General features: G+C 35.7%; 3 protein-coding genes across 3 annotated transcripts; 2 read left to right on the top strand and 1 right to left on the bottom strand.

Annotated features, from left to right (window-relative positions):
• Nucleotides 1-9,720: 9,720 nt before the first annotated feature.
• Nucleotides 9,721-10,584, bottom strand: LOC141628557 (uncharacterized). Its single transcript, XM_074441683.1, has one exon. The coding sequence runs from the start codon at nt 10,582-10,584 to the stop codon at nt 9,721-9,723; it is 864 nt and encodes a 287-aa protein (XP_074297784.1).
• Nucleotides 10,585-17,339: 6,755 nt separating this feature from the next.
• LOC141628555 (uncharacterized) lies at nt 17,340-19,597 on the top strand. Its single transcript, XM_074441682.1, has 9 exons — nt 17,340-17,453; nt 17,548-17,745; nt 17,862-18,001; nt 18,402-18,507; nt 18,591-18,727; nt 18,847-18,970; nt 19,057-19,173; nt 19,327-19,377; nt 19,430-19,597. The coding sequence occupies exons 1-9, from the start codon at nt 17,340-17,342 to the stop codon at nt 19,595-19,597; spliced, it is 1,155 nt and encodes a 384-aa protein (XP_074297783.1).
• A 4,714-nt stretch (nt 19,598-24,311) lies between these two features.
• Nucleotides 24,312-25,918, top strand: LOC141628554 (uncharacterized). The gene is made up of 3 exons (XM_074441681.1): nt 24,312-24,480; nt 24,639-25,675; nt 25,763-25,918. Exons 1-3 carry the CDS (start codon nt 24,312-24,314, stop codon nt 25,916-25,918), a joined length of 1,362 nt encoding a protein of 453 aa, XP_074297782.1.
• The last annotated feature ends 189 nt before the right edge of the window (nt 25,919-26,107 follow it).

Here is a 26,107-nt window from a genome sequence, read left to right as displayed (position 1 = left end):
CAATCCGAAATGGATTCCATGTACGATAATCAGGTATGGGACCTGGTTGACTTACCTAAAGATGTTCGACCTCTTCAATGTAAGTGGATATTCAAGATTAAAATCGGCATGGATGGACATAAAGATGTTTATAAAGCTCGATTGGTTGCAAAAGGTTTCACCCAGGTTCATGGTTTACACTATGATGAAACTTTTGCACCAGTTGCTATGCTTAGATCTGTTCGGATAATGTTAGCGATTGCTGCATTTCATAATTATGAGATATGGCAAATGGATGTCAAAACCGCTTTTCTGAACGGGTTTCTGGAAGACGAAGTGTTCATGACACAATTTGAGGGTTTTGTGGATCCTAAAAATCATAACAAAGTATGCAAACTTAAGAGATCCATTTATAGTCTTAAGCAAGCGTCAAGGAGTTGGAATCATCGTTTCGATCATGTTATTAAACAGAATGGTTTTTCTCGAAGTGTTGGGGAACCATGTTTATACATGAAGTTTAGTGGGAGTAAAGTTGTTTTCTTACTTCTTTATGTGGACGACATATTACTCATTGGGAATGATGTTGATATGCTTGCTTCTGTTAAGAAGTGGTTGGGAAATCACTTCCAAATGAAAGATTTGGGAGAAGCTCAACGCATCTTGGGTATCCGGATCTATAGGGATAGATCCAAAAGGATATTAGCATTGAGTCAAGAAGCCTATATTGATAAGATTCTTGGCCGATTCAATATGAAAAACTCCAAGAGAGGTTTTCTACCTATTGCAAAGTGGGATCACTTTGAGTAACTCACGGTGTCCCCGAGCCTAAGGATATTGAACGCATGAAATCGATTCCCTATGCTTCCGTTGTTGGATCGATCATGTATGCTATGATGTGTTCTCGTCCTGACGTCTCGTATGCTTTGAGTATGACGAGTCGTTTTCAGAAAACTCCAGGTGAGAGTCACTGGATAGCCGTCAAGAATATTCTGAAGTACTTGAGAAGGACTAAATATTCATTCTTAGTGTTTGGAGGAGAATCTGAATTACGTGTAAGAGGTTATACGGATGCCAGTTTCCAAACCGATAAGGATGATTTGAAATCCCGGGCTGGTTTTGTCTTTTTGTTGAACGGAGGGGCGGTTTGCTGGAGAAGTTTCCAAGAGTCTGTGACTGCTGATTCTACAACGGAAGCAGAGTACTGCAGCCTCTGAGGCTGCAAAGGAAGCTCTTTGGATTAGGCAATTTTTAGAGGGACTGAAAGTAGTTCCGACCGCCGAGGATCCTATCACTTTGTATTGTGATAACAGTGGGGCTATTTTTCAAGCAAAAGAGCCCAAGTCTAGTAACAAGTCTAGACATGTACTTAGAAAATTTCATGTAATTAGAGATTTAATAGAAAGGAAAGAAATTACAGTTTGTAAGGTTGGGACAGCTGACAACATCGCTGATCCTTTAACCAAGCCATTGTCTCAATCTAAACATGATAGTCATGTAGTTTCGATAGGATTGAGACGAATGCCGGAACTGTTGTAAATTATATGATATGTAATAATCAAAATATTGTATTTATTATTTCATATATGATAAATTGCATTTATCGTTATATTCAGTTTTATGTCTGAATTTATATACTTTGTTTTCTCCAAATAGGTAGTAAAGACAATGTCGAACCCTATTAAGTGAACTGGATTAACATTGTGTTTTGTCCCTAGTTACTTAATGAGGTGACGTCTTGGAGTGACTAAATTGTAAGGAGATAGATGACAGGTTCGACTGTCGTATGGTCATGGTGATGACTGGTCGATTACATAGGCATATTGTGAGACAATTTGTCGGACAGTGACCGTTTATAGAGTCCTTTTGTTGCTAGGTCGTAGCGAGGATTTCTATTTATTCCTTCGAGTCAATTCTTTATATTGGTGACTATTTGTCTGTGTTGGTACGGTTTTCCGGTGGCTTTGGTTTTTGTTCTAGGTCGCACCGTAAAAGGAGGCCGATGAGCATTTACTGGGTCATTGTGATCTGTATCGAATGAAGAAAATAGGTCAACAGGATTGTCCTTTTAAGTCATATTTTATCTCAAGGCCACTCGAGGAGAGATGACTGTGAATGCGTGGCCACGCTCGGATGCGATCTATAGTAGATTATCCGGTCAGACAGTCATTCTCCTGATCGAGGAAACCACTTTATGATATGATCACGTGCAAGAACGACCTGAAAGACATCTTGCATTGAGTGGGAGATATTTTTGGACAAGAGAATTGGTAACGCACACTTGTGTCGGACAAGTGGGAGATTGTTGGAGTAGTGCCCTCCACAATAAGTGTGTTCACATAATAAATCTCGTAAAAGGAATATCAGGGATTTATTTATTTATTTGTCAGTTGGTCATCGTTAATCGGTAATGATTGGCTGACTAGAGTTTGACATTCTTGTCGTGTGTGGCGGTGATCGGTGATCCCTTTAGGTCACACCTATAGGATGACGCCCAAATAGAATAAATTAATTTTTTGTATGAGATACGAGATAATTAATTCCTTGTATTATTTGACTTTTAATTAGTCACGTAAATGTATTATTTGATGACGGGTTACGAACTCGGGACAAGGAGATTTGTTATTTAATTATGTGATATTTAAATACTAAATTTATTACAATTTATTAATTAATTGTTAATTAATTAATTTTATACGATATGTGTATATGTTTTGAGGTGAAATTAATTAGCTATTAAATTTTACAAGAGGTTGTAAAATTAGCTAAATGGGTTAATATTGACACATTGTATGTTGATAAAATGGTCTTATGATTACTTAATAGTTAAGTAGTCATTGGTAGTTAATTTATATTATTTAAGTGTTAAATAATTAAAATAATATTTAATTATGTCAGATAATTAAATATAAGACTTATAAGCATTTGTGGGGAAAATGTCGAAAATCGAAATGGACCCGAAGGGAACCATTTGGACAGATTTTTACACTACTAATACACTCATTGTGAGTGGAAAAGGTAGGCATTTCCCACTAGCATTTGTATGTGAATTGTATACATTTGCATGCCTATATATACCTAAGTCATTCCATCATTTCTTAGGTTGGAAATTTGAAGAAAAATTGGTCTTTGTGTGCTTGTTGTGGATGGTTCATATACACCATCAAAAGACCATATTTTTCTTCTTATTTTGTTCACCCTTTTACAATAAACACATATAAAAGTAAACTAATAATATTATCAAGGTAATAATATTAATTAGTACATCAAATATACATATTACAAAGTTACTACTACTATTAACTAGTTATTAATTTTAGTAGTATTTTGGGCTTATCTTGGGTGCCACCTTAGGAGATTACCTATTTTGGTAATTTTGGTGTATTTGGAGGATCATCCACATTCATATAGCTCAAGAACTACAAAGGTAGGAGACCTTTGTAGTGCCCTTACTTGCCTTATACAATGTAAGGAACTTTTGTCTTAAGATGGTTTAATACCATCTTTTATACTTTTATTTGCATGCATGTAGATTTAGACCATTTTAAATTAATTTGTAATTTTAATATCATAAGATGAGTATTAATTTGGTCTAAATAACTAACATGAAGGTGCTCGACCGAGTGTCTATTTTTGGTGACAATTAAAATCGCTACTGTTCTTGAAAACTCGACCGAGCAAAGGGAATACTCGACCGAGTATTCGACACTCGGCCGAGTACGCCTAATACTCGACTGAGTATTGCTGTAGCGGGACTTACACGGGTTATACAAAAACCCTATTTTCGTCCCAATCTTTCTTATTTCCGCCTCCCATCTTCACATCTCCTTCTCTCTAAAATTCCATATTCCTCCTTCCTCAAGCTTTTGGGTGAACTCTTGGTATTCAACTTGTTCTTACTTGCCCCAAATCAGTTTAAGGTAAAGTTTTAACCCAATTTCTTCCTTTATTTTCAAGGTTATGGTGTGATTTTATTAAATTCCCGAAATTCCTTTATAGGTAACTAAAATTGAATCTTATTCATGCTATACTTTTTATTGAATTGTATACAAATCCCGACTATACCGTTATTTGAGCAATTTCTTGATTTAAGTTGGATTTTTGCGTTCTAGGGTTTGATAAAATCGTCATACCTTGCTCTTTGCTTGATTATCATACTATTTTAAGCCTCTTGATGTTGGAAAAAAAGGTGTTTTTGAGTAAAGAAGTGGTGTTTTGGTAAAATACTTAGTGAATTGCTAAGAAATTGTCTTAAAAGTTTGTCTCAAAATTTTCATACAAGTATAAATAGTCCGTCTTTTAAAAGGTTTTGGTGTGCTTGGTATATTTGTTAAAGACTTGTCTTTTGCAGCATTGTGAAAACCCGAGGCCTACCCAACAAGAGGACCCGTCCTAATGTCAAACTTGAGACGGGTCAGTCGAGCAGTGAGCCTGTAGTTCCACTGGTGGAGGCATATCCATCGGTAGTCTTCTCTGATTTCAAATAGTGCAAGGCCTTTGTAGCCTTGATGAAGCGTCCTTTCCGACCTACTCGGTGTGTGAACCCCGAGATTTTAGAGACCTTGGGGATTAGGGGAGATATAATTCATATGTTTGAGATTTTGGGAATGGAGGGGTTATATCATTTGAGGAAGAAGTCCTAACCCCATCTGACCTTAGAATTCCTGAGCTCGTATGAGTATGATAAGAAGGAGAAGACCGTCTCCTTCCGCCTCTTGAATAAGGATCGTGAGTTGACTTTGGATGAGTTTGCGGGCCATCTGAGTTTGGAGAAGGAGGGGACGAGATACCTGAGTGATGTTGCTAAGAACAGTGGTGCTCCTCTTTACCTTCCTTTCTTGACTGGCCGACCCGCCCCTAGTGCCAGTGCTATGCTGATTAATGATGTGCAGCATGTTTCCCTTCATATGTTTCTTAGGATGATGACTTGTTTGTTGTATGCGAGAGATGATGTGAGTAAGCTTAATTCTCATGAAGTTATGTTACTTGTGTCTTACCTTAACCTGCACCGTAGTAAGCCGGTTTATTATAGTGCTTCAGAGATAGTGTGCTCTAGTCTGGAGCATATGGCACAGTCTGAGACCTGACACATTGCTTTCGGGGCCATAGTGACCCGCCTAGCTCAGCGACTGGCTGATTTCGAGGCCCCACCTCCCGAGGGGGATGAGTATGTGGAGATTGTTCCTACCATGGACGCCCAGTATTTGCGTCAGAATAGGTGGTTGAGGAAGTTGGATGACGGGTCCTATGCCTGGAGGGTGAGGGGATCTATGTGGATGGTGCTTCCTGACCCTGCCCATCTCCCCGTTGTTGACCATTTGGCTGAGTGGGAACCCTGTGCTATACCTAGGCCTGAGCCCCAGACCTACCTGATTGACCCAAGAATTCTCTTGGACCTACCTGAGCCTGTCATCGTGCCTGAGGCACAGCAGCAGGCGCCTCTCCCACCTCGAGAGCGCCGTAGAGTTAGACAGTCTAGGGCAGACCCGGTGGTACCTAAGCCCTCTTACTCCGTCCCTGACTTCTACCCTTATCAGTACTCGCCCTACCCCACAGTGCATGACCCCAGGATACAGCCGAGTGACCTGGCTGAGCAGATCTCCACTACATGGGTGCTCCGCAACATGCATGAGATGGCCCATAACCAGGGCATAGAGACACAGCTAGCACGGCCTGTTTGGTGGAGAGGACCGGGAGTGGACACGGGAGTATTCCACAGCTACGGAGTTGATCCGAGTTACTGGAGGCCACCGGAGGAGACAGAGTTTAGCTGCCTCGCGGGACCGTGGGGAGCCAACTACGGCAGCCCGGCTAGCGGGGATTACTCAAAAAAAGGGCTTTCTAGGAGCGGGAGTTGGTGCGGTACTTCAGTGCGGTGGTGACGATGACATGGAGGAGGGTCCTGGTTATTGATCTTTTGTTGTTATATTGCTTGGATTGGTTTCTTTGGTGTTGGATTTATTTCTTTTACGTTGGATGTTTGTTTCGGGATTTAGTATTTATCGTTGGATGACTGTACTCGGCTATAAGGCCGTTATTTACTTTAGCTTATCATGTGAAGACGTGTTGGCTTTCGTTGTGTTTGGTACTATTGTAGGGTGTTTATTTGCAGGATGAGTCGTGAAAGCATCGTCTGAACTACGTCAAAATGCTCTCTGCCTTTCGTAGCTCGACCGAGTATAGAAACTAGTCGACCGAGTAGAGCTTACTCGGCTGAGTATCCAAACATACTCGGCCGGGTAGAGCTTACTTGACCGAGGAGACACTCATACTCGGCCGAGTGTTACTGTTACAGAGATGATTAGGTGTTTGATAACTATGTCTTGTGAGTTTATGTGAACATCGGTCTGACTGAGGGTGCTTCATAGTGCCGTTTAGTGTAATTGTTTGCCCAAAAGATGGGCTATAACCACGTCACAGGTATGTGATTGTTTGGATTACATATTAAATTGCGAATGTTTAGTTATATGGCAGTGGGTAGCATAAAGAAATTTAACTTGTTCAAGGTGTCGCATGAGTCTATATACGATAGTGTATATTAATGGAAAGTGTGGGTTGTCACGAATCTTATATGTATAAATGTTCGGTTATTTAATGCAGTCTTTTGTGGTGCTAATATGTGGCTACAATTATAACAAGTCCAACTGGATTAGAGAAACTGGTGTTCGGTATGTGGCTAAAATAACAAGCTAATGAATAAAGCTGCTACAATTTGATGACATCAACTTAGATGTACATAGAATACTTTTTTTTTGTCGACACTTTTGTTACTAGGGGTCACATTTGGGTAATGTCATAGGTTAATTTTTGTATCATACTTTAAAGTTAATTACAGTTGTGAGTAATGTCACAGTAGGATGGGTACGTTTATGTGGGTACGGAAAGTATTTCGTGGTGAACTTCGGGGACGAAGTTCCTTTAAAGGGGGGAAGAGTAATGTCGCGGAAACAAATGGTTAGAATGCCTATAATGTTTGGAATCACATGTATATTGTGTATGTTAGTATTTGGAATCACATGTATGTTGTGTATGTTACTATTCGGAATGACATTCATGATACAGGTCACATTGAAGTTACATTTTTGTTTCCTTGAAGTTGTATCCATGTTGTACTTAAGTGATATGAATGTTATACTTTTACTTTGTATGGGTGTCTCAAATTATGTTATACTTTCTATGTTATACTTTGTATGGGTGTGCGGAATGCTGTGGTTGGGAATTATTTTGTAAATGTGTATTGTTGCTAGTCGTGGTGATTGTTTTAACAAGAGTGTGCATATGAATTCATTACACTTATTTGGAAGAATAATGGTGATGGATGATTATTGTTTGAATAAGGTGGTGTGGCGGTAGTGTCAGGACGGTCTGAGTTCGTACGCCTTTATGTAGGTGGTTAGTGTCACAGTGCGTAACCCTGTAGGGAGTAGCGTTTGGGCTGAACTTCGGGGACGAAGTTCTTTTAAGGGGGGAAGACTGTAATACCCAGGATATTCAAGGACTCTGTTGACCGACCCTGCTGACCAAGACAGACGGTAGGGATGAATGGGTGAGGAATCAGACTTATTACATGAACCTTATAAGGTGGTTTACTCGACCTAGCAGAGGCTACTCGGCCGAGTATCACCTATACTCGACCGAGTAGAGCCTACTCGGCCGAGTACTCCAGTACTCGACTGAGTATGGCTGCTGTCGACGCATCATATAAAATGCAAGTTCGCGAGATTCATTTCATTTTTTCCATTTCCTCGACAGTTTCGCTTTCTCTAACCCTAGCCTACCTCCCTCATGATTATAGCCTAAACCTTCACCATGGGAAGGATGGGATTCGCTTAGGAAGGATGGCGTGCGTGGCTGTCGTCTATGTCACCGTCGATGCGTGTTGTTAGGTAAGTCTCTGCCTTGTGTTCTTTTGGGTAGTTCATTGAGGATAGTTGTGTAATAGGATATGGTTATCGTTGTAGGATGCGTACAGGAGTCCTGCTTGGCTGTATATAGATGTCTCTCTTGGTTGTGATGAGGTAGGTTTTCCTACTCAGTACCGTTAATTGATTGTGATTGTTATTGTTGCACATCTTTTGTTATCTGCTGATCATCGGTGTTCGGGCGTTGTGTGACAATGTTGGTGTGAAGGTGTTGTGACAGCTGTGGTGCTGTGTGTGTGTTTTGATTGTGGTGGAGTCACTTGCGGGAGTGGCTTCACACCCTAGTTCGCCCACCGTGGAACCCGCCACGGGAGGGGATGTGCACATTAAGGGACAGGGATTGTTAGTCGCTCGTTGACGAGCTGAACTAGGTGGGATGGGCTGCGGTCACCCACTGGCGGCGAGGATTACCTGTTGCGATGGGTAATCTGGCAGGGCTATACACTTCGGTGTGTAGTCGGTTATTGTGCGAGATCGGGAGACTGGGTTAGAGGATGATCAGCTGGTTACATTGCTTACCGTTTTACATTTGATTAGTCGGCACTGACCCCGTGTTGTTTTGTGGTATCTGCGGTGATCCATTCGGGGATGGTGAACAGTTGGCTTAGCAGGTACTATTGACTGTGGCTGCTAGGATTGGAGGGATCGAGTCATCACGCTGCCAGTCTAGAAGAGCTGTGTCATGAGTTGTTGTAGTCTTTATTTTTGGTATAAGTAGTTTGTATTGATTCGTATTGTATAAGGTACATTAATATTTTATAATTGTTCTTTTATGGTCTGATTTGATCTACTTCCTCGGGAAACCGATATGGTGACACCGTCATACACTGGAATGATCCTTGGTAAGGCGTTCTGGTGTGCAGGGGTGTTACATTGTAGATTTTGAGGACAAGTCAATGAAGATTGTTCCTGATTCATATGATGACTATTCATAGTCATACGATGATTTTTATGAGTTGGTCCTTCCTGAATCTGAAGTTCTTCCTCTATCTGATGATGTCGATGTTGTTCCTGAGACATCCTTGGATTCTGAAGTCATTGTTGTTCCTGAGACATGCATGCATTCTGAAGAGCATGCTGTTTATCATACTTGCTTGACCGAGCAAGATGCGTATGATATTTGGTTTAAGAAAGATGTTGAGGAGAGGACTAGGAGGAAATTGGCTAGGTATGAGACACCTAAGTATAAAAGATGGTTTGTGGAGGAGATGTGCAGATATTGTCCTGCCTTTAAGGCGGTCTTTGAAGATTGAAGGAGGTTGATTTCTTATATCCCTATTTTTATCAATTGTTCGTCTGTTTTTATTGGTTGCCTTGTGTATATGGACTAATATTGATAATTTATTTCCATTTTAGCTTTATATCCTTCTAATAATGCCCAATGATCATTTGTTGAGGGCATACTGTGACCATGGGTCACTTAGTGCATGCATTATGCCACCACAAGTCATTGTGAAGAGGCTATGCATGCATTAAGTACCCTGGCATCTTGTACTCATTAATGGTACTGTGTTTTTAAAGTTGTACGCCAAATTCATTTTAGTCATTTGCTGATGTTCATAAAGTTTGCAACCCAGATAACATTTAATCAATGTGTAAAGTTCATAAAAAAAGCATAAAATTAGATACTTAAAACATGCTTGTCTTCTGATGATTGTCTTCTGATATTCAAAATATGCTTGTCTTGTGATGATTGTCTTCAAAATATGCTTCTTTAATCTTCAATAGATGCTGAATTGATGTTCAAAATATGCTGAAAAGTCTTGTTTTCCTTCTGATGTTCAAAATGTCTTGATGTCCTTTCTTGTCCTTCCTGATTCAGTTACTGCACATGTTGTTCTGTGAGGTCAATAAAGAATGCACCTGTTGGTTCATTACTGCACCCAATTGGTTCAGTAATGCTGCCAACAGGCTCATTTATATCATTAATAACAGCATTCACAACAGAATTAACATGTGCATTCACTGCATCAACTAAAGCAGTTATGGTAGAAGTGTCTCCTACATTGTTCATGTATGTTATACATTTATTTACCAAATGAATGTCAGCAGTTAAATACTGAGGCAGCATGCATGCAGCTGCTAGTTTGGTCTTGTGCATGTGTGGCAATGGGTAATCATTTCCTCTTTTTCTTTTCATGACCTCTAACATACATGCATGTAGTGTTATGAACACATAGTTAAGTTTAATTTTAATAACCTCTAGGTTTGCAAATGCCATATTAACTTCAATAACAAGTTTATCTAGCTTGTAACAATTTGTTCTTTGCTGAAGTGATTGAATTGCTCTGAAAAACCCCAAATCCAAGACATTCAAGTCCGGTGAATTTGGTGCTTGACAACTTAACTCAATATTCCACCCATCCTGGTTTGCTGCAGCAATGAACTCTGGATCTGAGTTCTTGATGTGTGAGCGTGCATTATCTTGCTGTATGATAATGTACTTGCTTTTATTTTCAGGCCATTTTGCCTTTATTGCTGGAACAACAACTCTTATTATCATGTCCTTAATTACTTGTTTGTTAACAGATTCTATGCACTTAGTTTCCAATGTTCCTGCAACTCTGTTTCTTGAATTTCTTTTTCTTGGTACTTCAACAATGAATGGACATATGCCTATCTTACCATCAAAAAGAACTTCACCATTTGGACCATACTTTGGTCTAGCAACAGCACACATAAACATTACTTTTCCTATAAAATTTTTTGACTGAATACTTCTATAAGGTCTTTTTTCTCCTTTAGATAAGTAGAACCTTCTACTAGGTTTGGTTAAATAAAAGCAATTCTCATCCATGTGAATAACATTACTTTGATCATTGAATTTCACTTGTTTACATACCTCATCATAGTGTAGTTGTGCAAGAGAAAAGCAACCTATCCAGTTTGTTTTTGTCATTCAATTGTGGCTTGATTGCATTTGTGTGAGACTCAATTGTCTTATCTGCTACCCATCTTGCAATAGCTGATTGGCTGACCCCTAAAGCTTCTGCAGTACTATGTTGAGTGGTCCTTTCTGACAATGGAATACTGTTGAACTTCTCAACATCAAATACATTCCTTTGACGACATTGCTTGCCTTTGATTTTGCTGTTTACATTCACTGCTTCACCTGATTCTATCTGCTTCTTTGCTATATTCCAAAGATCTGTGATGGTTTTCCTACACACACTGAACTGCTTTGCCACCTCTAACATTAATTACACCTCTCTTGAGTTGTCCATTTACGGATCTTAGTGATAAAATGGTACAAATTTAGCTCCTTTCTAAGAGTGTGTTTGGCCTAGTTTATAAAAGTGTTTTTGGACCCAAAAACATTTTTTGGCCAAACACATCGTTTTTTAAAAGTTAAACAAAAATTCTGAAAAGCTAAAAATTCATATTTTTGTCCATAGAAATAGAAACAACTATTTGTTGTTTCTGCTTTTGAAAAACACTTTTGAAAAATTAAGCTTGAAAAACAAAAACTCATTTTTGAGAATAGAGGCCAAACATGCTCTAAGTTGGACAGGTTTTTAGTTTTCATTTATTGCTGTTGTGATGATTTATTGTGATATGAATAAAGGTTTTTGAAACTTCATGAAGATTTAATGTGGTAGGAAAGTTTTTTTGGCTGTTTCATCATAAATGATGTGTTTGGCTGCCACTATTCTATTTATAGTTGACATGAACTTTGCACAAAGATTAAATTTCATAAAGACTCGATTTGGGCGCAAATCTTGAAACATTTTCATTTTGGCTCCTTATTTGAATTTTGGTGCCAAATTTTTGGTGCCAAAATTTAAACAATGTAACTTGAGTGTCCTTCAATTTAACACTTGCTTTGATGTTCTCACTGATGCTGGACGTCTAACATGAAGGTTGCAGGCTGCCAATAATGAAATTCCTGAAGTCCAAATGTTAACCTTTTTTTTTGTCGAACATTGTAAATTTAATATCTTAAGGGAAAACGGAAATTGTAATTTTATTAGATTTGGCAGACATTTATGGTTTGTAATTTTAAGTAATGTTCTTCATGTTTAGGAGAATATGTATTTTAATTAGTACTAATGCTATTTTGTAACTTCCCACATAAGTGGAGGGAACTTCAAACTCTAATTTTATGCTTAATATTTTGGAGGGAAAAGTTAAATATCATAGAGTTAATTAACCATCTTTAATCATCCTTCCCTCTCTCCAATTCCTTAGGTCTACCATGTACTATATTAATTTTTTACCCCCCCTTCTTAATTCTTGTACAAAGGGAGTATATATCATACATTTTGGAAAAAAAAAACAATAATAATAAATAATAAAATAAATGTTGGTAAAAATTAAATAAAATCATCGTAGCCAGTCCATATACATACGGAAATCCAATTGAAAAAAAATGATGCATAGATGATTTAGATAAAGTATTCTCATAAGGTGCATGTAAAAGGAATCCATTTTTGAAATAATGGTCAAAAATAAAATATTTGTCAAATTGGTGTCCACGTAGGCTCGGGATTTCTGGACCTAAAACACGCCACTACTAATGGCGTATTTATAATGAGTGGGGAAAGAAACTTCATTAAAAAATGGACTAAAACAAACACGCCACTGAGAATGGCGGGTTTCGGAGGGGAAACACGCCACCCCCTATGGCGTGTCTTATGTAATTTTTTTTTTTTTTTTTTAAAGTTCAATCAGTTGAGGAAAAAAATTGTTGTAAAGACACGCCACTAATAATGGCGTGTTTCAGGTCTAGAAATCCCGAGCCTACGTGAACACCATTTTGACAAATATTTTCAAAACCGACCCAAAACGACAAATATTTTATTTTTGACCATTATTTTAAAAATGGCCTCATGTAAAAGATCTGAATATTTTTGTTATAAAAAAAATAGAAGAAAATAATTGTTAAGCATAAATCTTAGAAAGAAAATTTTTTCATCCAAGAACCACAAATTAATATATCGCCATAAAACATGAGGGAAAAACGCATGCAAATATCAAAATGAATCATCAACTGCATTAATTAACAATGTCCAATGAAGTTTTGACGAAAATTAAATATATAAGGGACAAATTTGCTGTATATGAAGCGGAGAAAATTGACAAAGAAACATTAAAATATTATCAAATCTCATAAATTGGATGAGATAATTATTTTTTTTCCATATATCATACTATAATATGATGCATAAAAGTGTTCAAATTAGGATTATTTGATGTTAAATATGATTGAGGGAGGTAGGAAAAGATTAGATATTAAGAGATGAGAAAGACAACGGGAGATGAAAGTGCAAATAGAGGTCTAGGTAGAATGAATAAAGAGCACTATAGGGGTGGATAAATTAGGGTTTTAGTCTATTAATTGGACTCATCAAAACAATAAGATGAAGGGCTAGAAATTTGTTATCGGGCCACTTATAAAAATGAGTTAAACAAACCAACATTCTATTTAATGTTCTAGGTTAATGAATACAAATTGTAAACTTTGACCATAATTATGTAAAATTAATAAATGATCATTTGCCAGAACTAAGACAGTCTATTTATTTAAAAAAACATTCATTTATTGCTTATAAATGTGCTGTTTGTTTATATAGTGAGACCGTCTCATAGTGTAATACCGTGTGACGCAATAATTACCATGACATTTGTATAAAAAAATAAAAATCTTAAAAATTAAATTTCAACCAAAAAACTTGATGTATTATCGCATTGAAAACCGCATTGAATACCTTCAATTATGGTCAAACTATCGCATTGAAAACCGCATAAAAATTATTGTAAACGATGATTATAAAGAGGACGTCGTATGTTTTTTGTGAAGACATAATTACCTATATTTTCTTTAAAAGGGTTTTGATATATACAACCCAATGGGTTATATTTAAGCATTTAATATCTCCCATATATGGTATTAATTAGGAATTTAAAATTAAATTATACACAATCCAATGCAATTAATGTATATCTTAAGAACTTATTTCCATATTTAGTTTTTAAAATACAACTCATTAATTTGTATATATCAAAACCCTTTTTAAAATACTTACTTTACTATAAAATTGATATCTTATTATACTCGATCTTCCTACAACTGACTGCTTACATATGATGATTGTAGTGTTCATACCACTACAAGAAAACGAGAAAATATCGACTACAAATTTCTCACCAAAGTGTTATGCAAATACGGTAAAAGATAAGGGAATGGTCTTATCTGGAGAAAGAAAAGGTTGTGACGCGATAATAAGCCACTGTTCTAAAGTCAAAAATGCCCCGTAGATAAGAACAGCTAAGAACGTTGCCGAAAAACCTTAATAAATAGTTACACTTAGGCTCTGTTTGGCAAAACTAACTGAAAAGGTAGTTGAACCTCAAAAGGTACGTAGCTGGAAACTGAAAAGCTAACTGAAACCTGAAAAGCTAACTGATAAGGTAGCTGAAAATTAGGAACTGATAAGGTAGCTGATTATATAAAAAATGTTTGGCAAACTAACTGAAAAGTTAATTGATTTTGATGAAATGACGTAAAAATATATGATAATTATTTAATAAAATAAATTAAAGGGGTAAAAACGGAAAATCAAATCAAATCAGGTACCTGAAATCTCAAATGCTACTCTAGGTAGCATTTCATTTCAGGTAGCTTATTTAGTTAAATAAGCTACTTGCCAAATACTTACAAAAAAATAAGGTACATGAAATTTTGGTCAAATAAGCTATTTTGACCAAATCAGGTACCTGAAATGCCTTGCCAAACAAAGCCTTACTTTATTTTGTGAGAGGAATTAAAGCAAATGTAAACAATTGATTGGGACGAATGGAGTATATATCTGCATAAAATATATCTGAAAAAATATATAGCAAGTGAAAAATAAATTTAGTATCATTTTCATTCTTATTCATGTTATTAACTTTAAAAGATCCGTCTTTGTGCTTAATATTAATTTTGCTTAATTATAATATTAAAATCGTGTTATGAGTTTTTAATTGTATTCACTTTTAAGTCAGTTTTTTAATTGATTTTCACAATTTAGTTAAATATATTATATCAAAATCATTCACAATATATTTTTGGTTGAGTGTTGGAACTATCTAATATATATTTATATTTATATATGAGGGTTTTTTTGGTCCAAAATTACCTTATATTTAGGGGTATTTGTAAAAAGACTACTTTACATTTTTTTTTCTACTACCTTTGTTGTCTTTGGATTTGGTTAATAACTGCCTACCCTAAGAGTGTAGACAGATTTGATCAGTTTTCTAACTTTAACCTATCTCACATAACTCTAATATGTTTTAATCTTGCTTAGACCCAATTTTTGGAAGTTGTGATGTACTTGCGCTTGACTTTAGTAGATGTTCGTGGTTATTGTTGAAATATGAAAACATTAATTTTGCTTATCTGAAGTTAAATTGGAGTTTGGACACAATTGATCATTGTTGTTTGATGTTAAAAGAGTTATGTGAGATAGGTTAATGTCACTAAATTGACCAAATCTCGCCGGATTCTCATCATAGGTAGTTTTTGAAAAAAAAAGATAAAATAAATAAAGGTAGTCTACAACAACAACAACAACAATATCATCATAGCCTTAATCCCAAAATGATTTGGGGTCGGCTGACATGAATCATCCTTTTAAACCGTCCATGAGTGAACGCACGCCTCAAAATGTGAATAAAAAAAAGGTAGTCTAAAGCAAGAAAAATAATACAAGGTAGTTTTTTACAAATACCTCTAAATATAAAGTAGTTTTTGACAAAAAAAAATGTATATGAGCTATGAAACTATCTAAATTATTAAAAATGGTATATTTATAGTAAATTACATTTTTAATTTATTTAAGTTGTTTAATGTTACATCGCGTACTATTTTATCCCTGGAGAATTAATTTGTAACAACGCAACGTTATTATAATTCTATCATCACAAGAACACTACATTTAAATATTCATAGTAATTAGTATATTTTGAATATTAGAATGGTAAAATCAACCCGTGCATTTTTATGCACGGGTCTAAAACTAGTACTAACTAAGAATTGAAAACAATAACAATATTATTAATATCCCGTGTTAAACGTACATAATCCCCTATCTATAAAAGCTGAAGCATTTAAAAGCTTCTTATTGGCTGCAACATTTTAGGTATAGAGAAACCCACGTTTTAGCCAAATTGTTTAATTACCCTCTCTCCTCATTTGGTAATTAATTACTCTCTCCTCTTTTAACATGTTTTCAGATTTACTTTAAGAGGCTATATAATATAATATATGATGATGATATATGATATGAAATGGATATATGATTATATATCCCCTACATGATAAGTAATGTATTTAACCATCTAAATAACAAAATTCAAAATAAAATTAATTACAGTCTAGATACAAAAAAATTACATACCCAAAAAACCGAGTTAATATTGAAATTAATTCTGGTCCAAATATCAAAAATCAAAAAATTACATATTCAAAAAATATAAATTACAGTCCACTATTACATATCCAAAATTAAAATTTTAGCAACCAAATAACCAAACTAAATATAAAATTACAGTCCAAAAACAAAAATTACATATCTAAAAACCGAATATGAAAATTTTTTACAGTCCAAATACCAAAAATATAATTTACCGATCAATATTATATATCAAAAAATATGTAAATTACAATTACAATCTCTCAGGTTGGTGTATAAAACCATTGACCATTCATCATCGATATTTGATGAACTAGGTAACGCTAACTAAAGGCCGCCTTAGCCACGGAGAATGGGGTGGCACAATAGTTAAGCTGCCAATAGCCATCATTAACAAAAAAAAAATGTACCTTTATATTTGAAAAAACTCAACGAACTATTCTTCCATTTTCGGAACTCCGATAACATTAGCTGTACAAGAAACACAAAATTTCGTTATCCCCATTAAATTTAATATTTTAATTCTAATTCATATCAAACTATAAACGAATTAAATGAAATGCAATTTAAGCCATAGTTCAATTTTCATAGTCAGGTTAATAAATAAAATAAAAACTGTTACTATTATTCCTGGAATTTACAGGTTATTAATCCTAATCATTAGGGCAAAAAGTATGAAACTAAATTAATTAAATTTCACTAACATAAAGCTGGCCACTAACAATTAAATGTAACAATAATAAGGCTCACTAAAAATACATGCTAAGAAAAGGGACATTTCAGTCAAACAAGACTTCAGTTATGAATTAAATGTAAATAAAACAATAATCACCCCCACTAACAACAATACATGCTGAAAAAGAGGGACATTTCAGTAAAACAAACTTCAGTTATGCACAAAATCAGCCTACTAACAACATAAACAACGAGAAACAACACTATATAACTTGCACATTATAAATAAGAAACAACCATTTTACACCTCACAACAATACCAACAATGCAAGAGCCACAACAAAGTGTATCAAAATTGATAAGAAGAATGACAGGAGTCTATGTGAAAGTTAGGGTAGTGCGAAAATGGAAAAAAGAAGACTTTAGGAAAGCCTTTGTAGGAGAAGATTTTTCATTAGAACTAATATTGGTGGATGAAGAGGTAAGAAAGTTTATTTTATTTTCTTAAATGTCCCATATATTTTTTTCCATTGAAATTTTACTAATAAAGTATGCAACAAAATTATCCATTGTAGGGACATGTCATTCAAGCAACCGTAGGAAAAGCTCTTATACAAAGTTTCGAAGACAAAATAATTGAGGGTTACACTTACAAAATTGACAGATTTCAAACATTCCAAAACAGAGGCTACGATATTGCTACTGCCCATAAATGTCGGTTGAGGTTGGATCCACAACAACAATCGAAAGAATTCAAGCATTCATACCCAAAAGTGCTTTCAAGTTTGTTTCTTTTCAAGATATCATTGATAATAACTTGGATGGAAGAATGATAATAGGTACTCTTTCACATTTCTATCAATTATTTACCAATTTGTTTCTTACTTAGGCATACATAAGTGAGTTTGTATCAATCATTAACCAAATTGTTTCATCTTTTTTCGATGTGATAGCTGAAGTGGATGCATATGACATGCTTTCAAACATCAACAACTTGGAGAGGACATATTTGGTGTTGGAAGATCTAAAGTAATATTTCTACTTCAAAAAAATCTATGCAAGCATTATGTTACTTATCAAGCATACCCTAACTAATACAAATTTTTTGTAGTGGGACAAATTACGCTTTTGTCTATGGGGACCATATGTCGAAGATGCGAAAAGAATATCATCAGAAATCAAATATAAGAAAGAAAAATCAATTATGGTTTTGCAATGTGTGCTAAGGGTACCCTATGAAGGTGAAATCAAATTATCGACAACGTATCGGACAATGCCTCAAAGATACTTATCAATCCTAACATTCCACAGGTCCACGAGTATAGGGCAAGGTAATTCAAGTCTTTTTACTAATTAAAGAACAATTGTCCAAAATACCAAGTACAACATTAATTCTTATTGACATTAAAACAGTTAAACTAATATGCAGAAATGCAAACAGGCCACCAAGGACAAGAGGCATAGTTCACGTCAAGACAAAGGACATACTTGCTCGAAACTTAAAGACTATTGATGAACTTAAGAATATTGAAAAGGTAAACTTCTTAATTTTAGACAAACCCATAAAGTAAGTACGTACAATATTTAAAGTTTATTTCAAAGTTTGTCGAAATTTCAGGCTGGAACTTATGTGATAGTGGCTTACATCACTAAAATTGATGATATATTCAAATGGTATTACGATGGATGGAAAGTATGCACATATAGGCTGGAAAAAGGGCTGATGGACTATGGTATTGCTCACAAGAAGAATGTGTTGCACATGAAATTGGAAACCAACATAGATTAACAAGGTGAGCAAAAATTAGTTTGTTGTAGTTTGAAAAAATTTCCTAAAAGTAAATGTTAAAAGAGTGCTAACAAGAATAACGCAGATTCCAAGCAAAATTCTACATTGAAGATGCACATGGAGGAAAAGCTTTCATAAAGATATTTGACAAATTGATCAAAATGAAAGTTAACAAGAGTGTTATGCAATGCATTGATAAATTGAGGGAGGTTAGAACTAAAGAAAGTGGTTCAATATTGCATACCATCTAACAATCAGAACAAAAAATAATAAATGAACACCATAATTTTTGCAGGTTAAAAATGAGCATGGAATTCCAACAGAAATCAAAGAGTTTCAACATAAGGAATATGTCTTCAAGGTGGAAGTAGATAATAGATTCAACTTACAGTTAAATTCTAAGTGCTACAATGTTATTGATTTTCGGATAATGAAAACCATATAAAGCATTGGAAATCAGAGTATAAGAAGATACAAGTAAGGAAATACTATATATACATTGAATTGACTAAATGGTTTATCTTTTTTTTTTGAATACTAACTAGTTTGATTTTTTTCTAATCAGGATATAGCCTCCATTACCGATATGCTAGCAATTTCAGCAGAAACAACAGTGGTAAAGTTGTAATATTTAGGTATAAAAGTAATTTAACAATAAAAATGGGCAGGAAAACTTAACTACTGCTGAAGGCAGCACATCAAGCAGCGAAACCGTTCCAATGAAGAAAAAGTATGCAGATATCAGCGTTGGAGAAGAAACAACAGCAGCGAACAATGCTGGAAGTAAGGAATCTGCATCAAAAAAGATGAAATCGATCAAAATAGAGAAAGAATGAAGCATAAAGTCAACTGTAGTTTTTAATTCCCTAAGTTTGTGTAGTTACGCAGACACAAATGCAATTGAAGTAAAACATCTTTCCTTATTTTAGCAAGTTGTTGTAGTGATGATTCAAACATCAAAATAGATTCCCTAATGTCTCTCATGTTGTAGGTTTATCAATTAGAGTAAATCAAATTTCAGCTACAAATTTGTCAATTTTATTTTATTGTTAAATATGACATACTAATGCAATGAAAACATAAAAAGACGTAACTTACACAAAATAAATGGGCAAATAGGTCCAACTTAGTCAACGATACTTCAAATTGATACTTAGGATGAAAAATTAGACAAAAAAAACCCGACATAAAATTATACGAAATAAATAACAGCCACACACACTACCCACTTCAATATTATTATACAAAACAAATGGACAAATAAGTCCAACTTGGCCATTCATACTTCGGATTGATACTTGGGATGAACGATCAAACAAACAAAAAAAACTTAACAAAAAATGACACTTAAAAAAAAAAAGTCAGAACTTGGTTATATCATATTTTTAGTCACTTTCAAGGTCACAAGTACAACATATTAATGCCAGCCACATACACTACCCACTTCAATAATATTTTAATATTCTTTAATTTTAAAATAATTATTTTTTGAAAAAAATTATTTGAAAACAAAAAATTCATCGCTAATTAAAAAATCTGGAAATAAATTTTATACTTATTATTTACACAATCAAATTAAAGCGATTGAAAAGACAACAATATAATCGTATAACATAACAAAATTAATTATTAATCCTTAATTTATTTTAATGAACAATTATGGAACAATTCCGATTTTTGGCCTAAAAATAAGGAAATTACACTATTAAACTATTAAAACCATAACTACAATTTAGTCATCATACACTACCCACTTCTTTTTATTCCACCACCCACTACTACATAACCATTAAAGAAATTAATTATTAAATAGAAATAAAAATAATTGGAAACACTACCTCCATAAACTATCCCACTAAACATTTCTTCCACTACCACCCACATAATACTCAAACTATTAAGTAGTAACTCCTATAAATACCATAAACAAACAAAAATTATACATTCACAAAATCCAAGTTCCTTAATACACAAAATCAAAGGGTAAAATTCAGTAAAATATTTGCAAAAACTAAGAGTAAAAACTCAGAAAACAGAAATGGCAAACATGTTACAAAAGCCAACAAAAAGACTAATTTTGCGATATGCGAGCGGGAATTTGCTACTCCTATATTGAAGCAAGGATGGCGCACCTTTGGAAAATAGAAAACTACAACAATCCAGGAAAGGAAGATTACTATAGCATTAAAATGATTTTGGTTGATGAAAATGTTGGTAACTACGTCAAATAATTTATTATTTCAGCAACTTTTTATTATTGCATATTTAATTATTAAGTGTTACATAAATATGTGTTACAGGGAGGTGTTATTCAAACAAGTATTGGGAAATATTTAGTCAAGAGGTTTGAAGACATTATCAAGGACGGTCACTCCTACAAAGCTACAAAATTCCAATCTGTAACCAACTTAGGAGATAACATAGCCGTACCATATACATGTCGACTACGATTTTCATATTCAACAACGGTGGAGGAAATAGAAATTGAATCAATGGCTTATGGTGAGAGAGAATGAAGGAACAACTTAGAGAGAGAAGCGATTTAGGGATTTTCGATCTTGATTAGCAATGGCTCGTCAAAAACGCAATCAACCTAAATCTAGTAGAGTAATTAGATTAATAACTAATAATTCCAAAAAAAAACTCCAAAACACAGATTAATAGTAGTATTTCAAATAGTAATAATTCCGGTTCTAGGTTTCAACATCTAAGTCCTGAAATTGATGATCCTCAGGTGGATATCCACCTTGATGATCACGTTCTGGATGCAGATGGTGAAATCAGACCGTTAAATTTGAGTGCTGGCATGTATTCAATTGCGGAGGAGGAGTCTGATGATGGGAGTGTATGGACAGAAGTTTCGCGCTCTAGGTCTGCTATATCTGATAGGGTAAGTCCTCTGCGCTTGACTAGTGCTGTTACTGATCGAGAGTTAGAATATTGGTCAACGGGGGTGTATTGCTATGTATTAGGTGCTAATCATCCGTTCAAAATCATTGATGGGTTTGTGAAATGGGTTTGGGGATACACTGAATATGATCAAATATCCTTTCACTCGAATGGTATATTCCTGGTTCGTTTCAAAACTGAAGCTATGAAATTACGTGGTTTGCAATCAGGTCCTGTGTTCTTTGATAACAAACCTGTAGTGATCAAGGAATGGACACCCACTGCTAAATTGGTATGTGAGGCTGTAGACATGGTGCCAATTTGGATTAGGTTCTATGGTCTCCCATTGAAGTTTTCGGGTAATGCTTTGATGAAGATTGCTGGTTTGGTAGAAAAGCCAGTAAGGTATGATAGTAATACTCACTTGAAAACCTTTATTGGTCATGCTAGAGTAATGGTTGAGGTTAAAATGGATGCAAACTTGCCTGATGTTATACAATTTAATGATGAATTAGATGTCATTCATAGGCAAATTGTCCATTATGAATAGAAACCATTGATTTGCACAGAAAGTGGGACATCATGCGAGAGATTGCAGGAAGAAACAACAACCTGGGCAGGCTCAAGGGAGGAAAGTGTGGGTGCCTAAAGGAAGGGTTCAGCAGCAACCTGCTGTTGTGCCTATCCCACCTACACCTAATCCTCCTGTCAAGACCTTGGTTGTGCAACCTTGAGCTAAGCTTGATATTTTCAGAGGGTTAGTTACTCCTATGCCAGCCACTTTTACTCCTTTCTCACCTATAAGGATACTAACTAAATTCTCAAGAACCTTTATGGAAGTTTTGAAACATTCAGTTCAGTACAAGAAAGTGATTCAGGAGAATATGGTTGGTCCTAGTATTTCATTTGAGAATGGGTAGCATAGAATTTTGGAACGTGCGTGGTATGAATAGTGTACATAAACATAAGGATATTAGATGGTTTTTGCATTCAAATAATATTGGTGTTTTTGGTTTTCTAGAAACTAGGGTTAGAACTCTAGCCATCAATAAAATGCATCAGAGCATTGGTTCTCAGTGGAGCATGGTGCATAATAATGAGAGTCATGAAGGAGGTCGTATATGGATTATGTGGGATGCTGGTAACTATAATGTTGAAGTCCTAGGTAGTGAGGCTCAGGTGATCCACACTAAGGTTACTTACTTACCTACTCGAGATGTCTGGTGGATGTCCATGGTGTATGGCTTTAATAGACTAGCTGATCATATACCTTTATGGCAATCTCTCAAGAATATGAAATATTATATTAATGGTCCTTGGGTTGTCATGGGTTATTTTAACAATGTCTTGGCTATGAATGAGAGAATTGGCCCTGAAATATCTAATGCTGATGTAAGGGACTTTCAGGATTGTGTGGATGTCTGTGGTTTGACTGACATCCCTGCCCAGGGCGCCTTCTTTACATGGACTAATAAACATGAGGTAGGGGATCTGAAATTTAGCAGGATTGACATTGCCTTGGTGACGGATGATTGGCTACTCTGGTTTCCTAATACCATTACCGTGTTTCACCCTGAAGGGTTATTTGACCATTTTCCTTGCACCATGACATTGCACCCTGTAGTTGGTAGTAAAAAGAATACTTTCAAATATTTTAATATGTGGGGCAAGGATCCTGGGTTTCTCAACATTGTCAAAGATGTCTGGAGCTATCCTATTTATGGGTATAAAATGTTTCAGGTGGTTAAGAAGTTGAAGCTAATAAAGAAGCCTCTGAAGGAGCTTAATAATGAAGCTAATACTAGTATTAAAACCACCACTAAGGTGGCCCTGTCTCATCTTCATAATGTGCAAGGCCAGCTTCATACCGACCCTACTAATCTTGATCTGCAGCAAACAGTGAAAGAGGCTACTGAGTTATACAGAGATAGGGAGACTGCTCTGAGGAGTTTCCTGGCCCAAAAAGCCAAAGTCCAATGGTTTAAAGATGGAGATGTTAACACTCAGTATTTTCATAGTGTAATTAAGGCTAGAAGGATGCATACCAGAATTTTGGGTATTCATGATATGGAGGGTAACAATCATACTTCTTCTACTGCAATTGAGGAGTCATTCATCAAATACTATAAGCAGTTACTGGGGACAAATAGAAGGGTGTATAGTGTTCACAGGGGTACTGTACAACAGGGAAAAGTGGTAACCACTGAACAAGGTTCTATGCTTATTTCTGCTGTGACAGACAAAGAAATCAGGGAGGCATTGTTTTCCATACCTGCTAATAAAGCTCCAGGGCCTGATGGCTTTTCTTCTCAATTTTTCAAGGATTCTTTTGATATTATTGGGACTGATATTATAGGGGCAGTGCAGGAGTTCTTTTGCTCTGGGAAAATGCTCAAGCAAGTCAATTCTACTACTTTAACTTTGATTCCAAAGAAGACCAGGCCAATTACAGTGGCGTATTTTAGACCCATTGCTTGTTGCCATGTGGTCTATAAAACTATTTCTAAAGTGATATGCAATAGACTTGCTACTGTGTTACCTGAAATTATAAGTAAAAATCAAAGTACTTTCCTTAAAGGAAGGGACATAGTAGATAATATTTTGATATGTCATGATTTGGTGAGATTATATTAAAGGAAGGCATGTTCTCCTAGATGTTTGATGAAGGTGGACCTAAAGAAGGCTTATGACTCAATTGAGTGGGACTTCATTAGGCAGATGTTGCATGCTCTTGCTTTCCCTGACAAAATGATTCAATGGATAATGGAGTGTGTCACTACACCATGGTATACTCTATCTCTTAATGGTTCTAACTTTGGATACTTTCAAGGCAAGGGGGCGATTAGACAAGGAGACCCATGTCCCCATTATTGTTCACTATTTGTATGGAGTACCTCAGTAGAGTGCTGGCTACTGTCACTAGCTCTATGGACTTTAATTTTCATCCTCTGTGTAGAGCAATTAGTCTGAATCATCTATACTTTGCAGATGATCTTCTAATGTTCTGCAGAGGTGACAAGGCATCAATCATTATTATCCTTAGAGCTTTTGCCACATTCTCTAAAGCTTCTAGACTGGAAATTAATTGTGAAAAGTCTGATATATACTTCAATGGTATGAGCAGTGAGGATAGTCAGTATATCTTGGGTGTATCTGGTTTTAAAGAGGGTCAGTTCTCTTTTAGGTATCTAGGCATACCAATCTCATATAAAATAATGGCAGTGGGTGACTGTTCCAGGCTTATTGAGAAGATAGTGCAGAGAATTCGTGGTTGGGGGGCCAGGAAGCTAAGTTATGATGGCAGACTAGTTCTTGTGCAGGCAGTGTTAACACAACTCCACAGCTTTTGGACACGTATATTCATCATTCATGTCACTGTGATGGACAGAATTAATCATATTTGTAGGAACTACCTTTGGAGTGGCTCTGAGGAGTTCCATAAGACTTCTCATGTGGCTTGGGAAAAGGTATGTGTTGCTAAGAAATATGGGGGGCTTGGTATTGTGAATGGTAAAAATTGGAACTTGGCTATGTTGGGCAAATATGTTTGGTGGTTAGCTGAGAAATCTGATCATCTGTGGATAAGGTGGGTTAATCACATGTATATCAAAGACCAGACTTGGATGGACTATTCTCCTTCAGTCTGCTCAAGTTGGACTTGGAGGAAAATTTGCCAAGTCAAGGACCTCTTTAAACCTGCCTATTGCCATGGGAAATGGAGTACTTATAATGTGTATGTAGGATATGCTTGGTTGCAGGGTAATATTCCTAAGGTGCCTTGGTACCCTATCATTTGGAACATACTCAATTTACCCAAACATTCAATCATTGGCTGGTTGGCTATTCAATGTCGATTGTTGACAAAGGATAGACTGCTCAGATTTGGTATCATAACTAATGCTTATTGTGATATGTGCTTGGATCATCCTAAGGACCATAGTCATATGTTATATGGATGCAGATTCAGTGCATGCTGGTGGAAACTTTCAGCTGCCTGGTTAGATGTCCCTTTACCTTCTACTGAGGTACTGCATTGGTGTAGACTGTAGAGATGTAGGTCATTGATGAAGAAGTAGATTGTTATTGCTGCAATCATGGCAATGGTTTACCAGATTTGGACTGCCCGTAGAATATGTAGAGTGGAAAGCAAGTTGATTCATCCTACTTATGCGGTTAAAAATGTTATAGAGATGGTCAAGAGTAGAGGAATGCAGTGGAAATGGACGTCTAAATATCAATATATGCATTGGGCGCCTTGGCTAGAGTAGCTTGGTCTAGTATTGTATCCAAACTGTGTGCTTAAGTCCTTGTATTGGTGATTTTGTACTTACATTGCCTAATTATTAATATAATTTTCACATTTCACCAAACAAAAAAAAGAAATTGAATCAATGCCTACTTATGGATTCAAATTTGTTAGTTTCAAGGATGTCATTGAAAACAATTTGGATGGACGA

Source organism: Silene latifolia, chromosome Y (genome assembly GCF_048544455.1).
Source record: "Silene latifolia isolate original U9 population chromosome Y, ASM4854445v1, whole genome shotgun sequence".
NCBI lineage: Eukaryota > Viridiplantae > Streptophyta > Magnoliopsida > Caryophyllales > Caryophyllaceae > Silene > Silene latifolia.
This window is presented reverse-complemented; position numbering and strand designations above follow the sequence as displayed.

Bases quoted from the DNA above. Each gene is read 5' to 3' on its own strand.
- LOC141628557 (XM_074441683.1), bottom strand. From the start codon at position 10,584: ATGTTTATGTGTGCTGTTGCTAGACCAAAGTATGGTCCAAATGGTGAA.
- LOC141628555 (XM_074441682.1), top strand. From the start codon at position 17,340: ATGACAGGAGTCTATGTGAAAGTTAGGGTAGTGCGAAAATGGAAAAAA. The intron at 17,746-17,861 runs GTGCTTTCAAGT...TTTCTTACTTAG, and splicing joins TCAAGCATTCATACCCAAAA to GCATACATAAGTGAGTTTGT. The intron at 18,508-18,590 runs GTAAACTTCTTA...TCGAAATTTCAG, and splicing joins AACTTAAGAATATTGAAAAG to GCTGGAACTTATGTGATAGT.
- LOC141628554 (XM_074441681.1), top strand. From the start codon at position 24,312: ATGAAGGTGGACCTAAAGAAGGCTTATGACTCAATTGAGTGGGACTTC. The intron at 24,481-24,638 runs GCAAGGGGGCGA...TATACTTTGCAG, and splicing joins TAACTTTGGATACTTTCAAG to ATGATCTTCTAATGTTCTGC. The intron at 25,676-25,762 runs GTACTGCATTGG...ATGGTTTACCAG, and splicing joins TCCCTTTACCTTCTACTGAG to ATTTGGACTGCCCGTAGAAT.